The sequence below is a fragment of the Scomber scombrus genome, chromosome 16 (genome assembly GCF_963691925.1).
Source record: "Scomber scombrus chromosome 16, fScoSco1.1, whole genome shotgun sequence".
Taxonomy (NCBI): Eukaryota; Metazoa; Chordata; class Actinopteri; order Scombriformes; family Scombridae; genus Scomber; species Scomber scombrus.
In genome coordinates, this window is record NC_084985.1 from 9,877,723 (window position 1) to 9,880,981 (window position 3,259).

Below are 3,259 nucleotides of genomic sequence, written 5' to 3' on the forward strand. Positions count from 1 at the left end.
ACTGTTGAGGCAGTACGGTTGAAGAGGTTAATGTGAACTACAAGGTACACTTAACAGTTTATGATCTGAACAGATTTGCAGTTAAATGTGGTTATGTGCCATTAGGCATTTAATCATTTTACTGTCCATTTGTTTCAATTCTGTCTTCCTTTGTGCTCTAATGTTGCAGGTAATGTCTATGCTGCCACGGACATTTAAATTGTGTCCAGCTCACCTTGACATGTCTGCACTGCTCATCTCTTCATGCCGTTTCCCTGCTGAGAGATCACATCCTTTTGGATATTAAGAAGTAAAAGAGCAGAGGGAGCTCAGCCTCAAACACCTCCACTCACTACAACACCACTAAGGCTTTATAATCTCTGGAGCACTGACTCACGATGGGCACTGTACTATCACTGTCACCCAGCTCTCGCAAATCAAGCTACTATGACAACCGACCGGGCTCGCTCAGCCACTACCCGAGCCTCAGCAGCCGCTCTCTCAACAGCCAGAAAGACCGCGGGCTGAAGAGGGGCCAGTCCATCTTCCTCCCAGCACTCACATGGAAGCGACTTGTGGCCTCCACCAAGAAGAAGGGCAACTCTAAGAAAGGCTCTGGTGGTCTGGCGGCCCTCAATGACCCACTCAACAACAACAACAACATCAACATCTACCAAAAGGACCCCGTGCTGCACCTTAACCGCGAGAATGTGAAGAAGTCCCTGTCGTGTGCCAACTTGTCCAGCTATGAGGGCCCAGCAGGACTGGGTCTGGGGCTCGGCTATGGCCTTGGGATGGGTCAGGGGCAAGGATTCAGCTACAGCAAATCCCAGCAGCTTTCCTCTGTGAAAAAAGTTCCCCAGGGGACGGTGACCTCGTCCCCCAAGCGTGTCATTGTCCAGGCCTCCACCAGCGAGCTCCTCCGCTGCTTGGGGGAGTTCCTGTGTTGTCGCTGCTACCCGCCTGAAGCATCTGTCTCCGGCTGATCCGGTGCTCTGGCTGCGAGCTGTGGACCGCTCGCTGCTGCTTCAGGGCTGGCAGGACCAGGCCTTTGTTACGCCGGCCAATGTGGTTTTCGTCTACATGCTGTGCCGAGACGTTGTGGACGGCGACCTGGTGGCATCAGAACACGAGCTACAGGCCATCCTGCTCACCTGTCTCTACTTGTCCTACTCATACATGGGCAACGAGATCTCCTACCCGCTCAAACCCTTCCTGGTTGAGGCAGGCAAAGAGGCCTTCTGGGACCGTTGCCTCGCCATCATCGATGCCACCAGCTCTAAGATGCTGCGTATCAACGCAGACCCGCACTTTTTCACACAAGTATTTGCTGAACTCAAGAGCGAAGGTGGCTGTGGTCCTCAGGACTATAGTCGGGTGCTGGATCGGTGAGAGGAGGTTTGAACCCAGCTTCTTGCTGACCGCATGCCTTTTTGTATGCTCATGCACACAGACACACACATTTTGTCTCATACTGATTCCCCTCCACCTTGTCTGCTTCTGCTTCCCTGCAGAGGCAATGGCGGCCTATTTTGAGTTATTTAATCATTCCATCTGTGTTTGTTGCCATTGTCCCCTCCATCCATAGAAAGTAGGAATTAAAACCCCAAAAGGTTGTCTGCTAATTGGCTAAGAGAGGCACATTTGTTTTTGTTTTTTTCTTGAAATATCTGCCTGAGTTTACTTGAATTGAGAAACCATTTGTTCCACCTCACCCCATGTGTCCCAGTCGTCCCAGCTGCCCCTCTGGATCTGCACAGCCGGGCATCCCAGCATCCTCACTCACTTATCTGAATGTGATCAATCAGTGTGCATGGGTTACGGAAGATGCCATCAGCACTCACAAAGCACCATGTAGGATATTTCACTGGTCATGTTCTAAACATCTGAGTGGATTGAATTGACATTTTCATTTTATGACTGAAGAGGAAAATGTGGCACAGACATATAATCCACCTAAGTTATATTTTCCTGGGCAACATAAGGAGACATCCATCGGCTGGCTAAGCCTCAAGTTCCAGCAGTGAAAAGTGACTCAGACTGATGGGAGCAGCTGAGAAGTCCATGTCAGGTCCTGCTGGTCCTGCTGTGTAATCAGTAAAGCAAAACGAACAAGCAGTGTTTTGCGGAGCCTTTTGAGGGTCATCTGGCCTGAGGGGACAGTTGCCGGTTTTTATCATTACTCGACTCCTCTGTGTTTTTATCTCATCTCATCTAAGGAGAGTTTTCTGGTGGAAGCTGAACACACCCTGATTTATTGTGAGTGCATGTGAATGTGTAGCGTATGCATGACCGTGTGTGTGTGCATTGTGCTGTGGACAGCAGTCAGGGTCATCAGCTGTTTACCCCGTCCTTTGTTCCTTACGTCTTGTTGACAGGGCACCCGCAGCCTTGGTATTAATGAGATTAGCAGATTACTGCAGCCCCACCCCTTTTCTCAACCTCTGCCCCTTCTTGTCCGCTCTGCAACCCTGCAGAGATCGGCGGCTAATCCAGACCAGGCTGGACCAGGCAGGACTGTAAACACACACACACACACACACACACACACATATGCATCAACACACACATTTAAATTCCCTGTCGTGTGCGCTTTATTCTCCTCGGTGCATGAATAAAACCACTGTGTGGACACGTGTGGAGCTCAGGGTCCAACATAGAGGCAATGAGCTCTCTAAAAGATATCCAGGCAGGAATGTCTGTTGTCGTTGCCTTGAATTTGTCCCACTTTCTCATAAGTCACCTGCGCGTCCTCATCTGCCATCGAGACGGACCAGGGACAGGGGACTTCTCCTGTCTCCTGTTAAATTATTCCCTTGAACGAACCACGGCATTTGTGCTTCAGTGGCTTTAATCTGTATATCCCCATGTGTGTTCATCATGCATGTCAGAGGTGGGTTACAGATTTTCATTGCAAAATATATTATATTATATATTTTTTTAAAGCGGATCAGCTTGAACATATTTCTAGCAGGATTTTATGTCCCCAGACATCCAAAAGTTTTTTTTAGCTTCCTGCTTTAAGAGGTCACGGATCACAGCAGTTTACAGAGAAGTGGGTAATTTTGTAACATTGAAGGAAAGCACAAATTAGCTGCTGTTTATGTATAAGAGTGGCTTTCAGTATGTAAAAAGGCACTAGTTAAACTACAAAGGCTATACACTGCAATTATATATTTATATGTTTTTGTATTATAGAGTATTTTTCTGTTTTGAATCAAAACTGATTACGTTTTTTATGACTGAGGTGGGGATAAAAAACAACAAAAATGAGTCCTAC

At 47.9% G+C, this 3,259-nt stretch overlaps 1 protein-coding gene across 1 annotated transcript; it reads left to right on the forward strand.

Moving 5' to 3' along the window:
* Window positions 1-377: 377 nt before the first annotated feature.
* si:dkeyp-92c9.2 (uncharacterized protein LOC571482 homolog) lies at window positions 378-1,371 on the forward strand. Its single transcript, XM_062436275.1, is given in 2 exon segments — window positions 378-938; window positions 940-1,371. Coding segments are annotated over 2 exon segments (993 nt in total).
* Window positions 1,372-3,259: the final 1,888 nt, after the last annotated feature.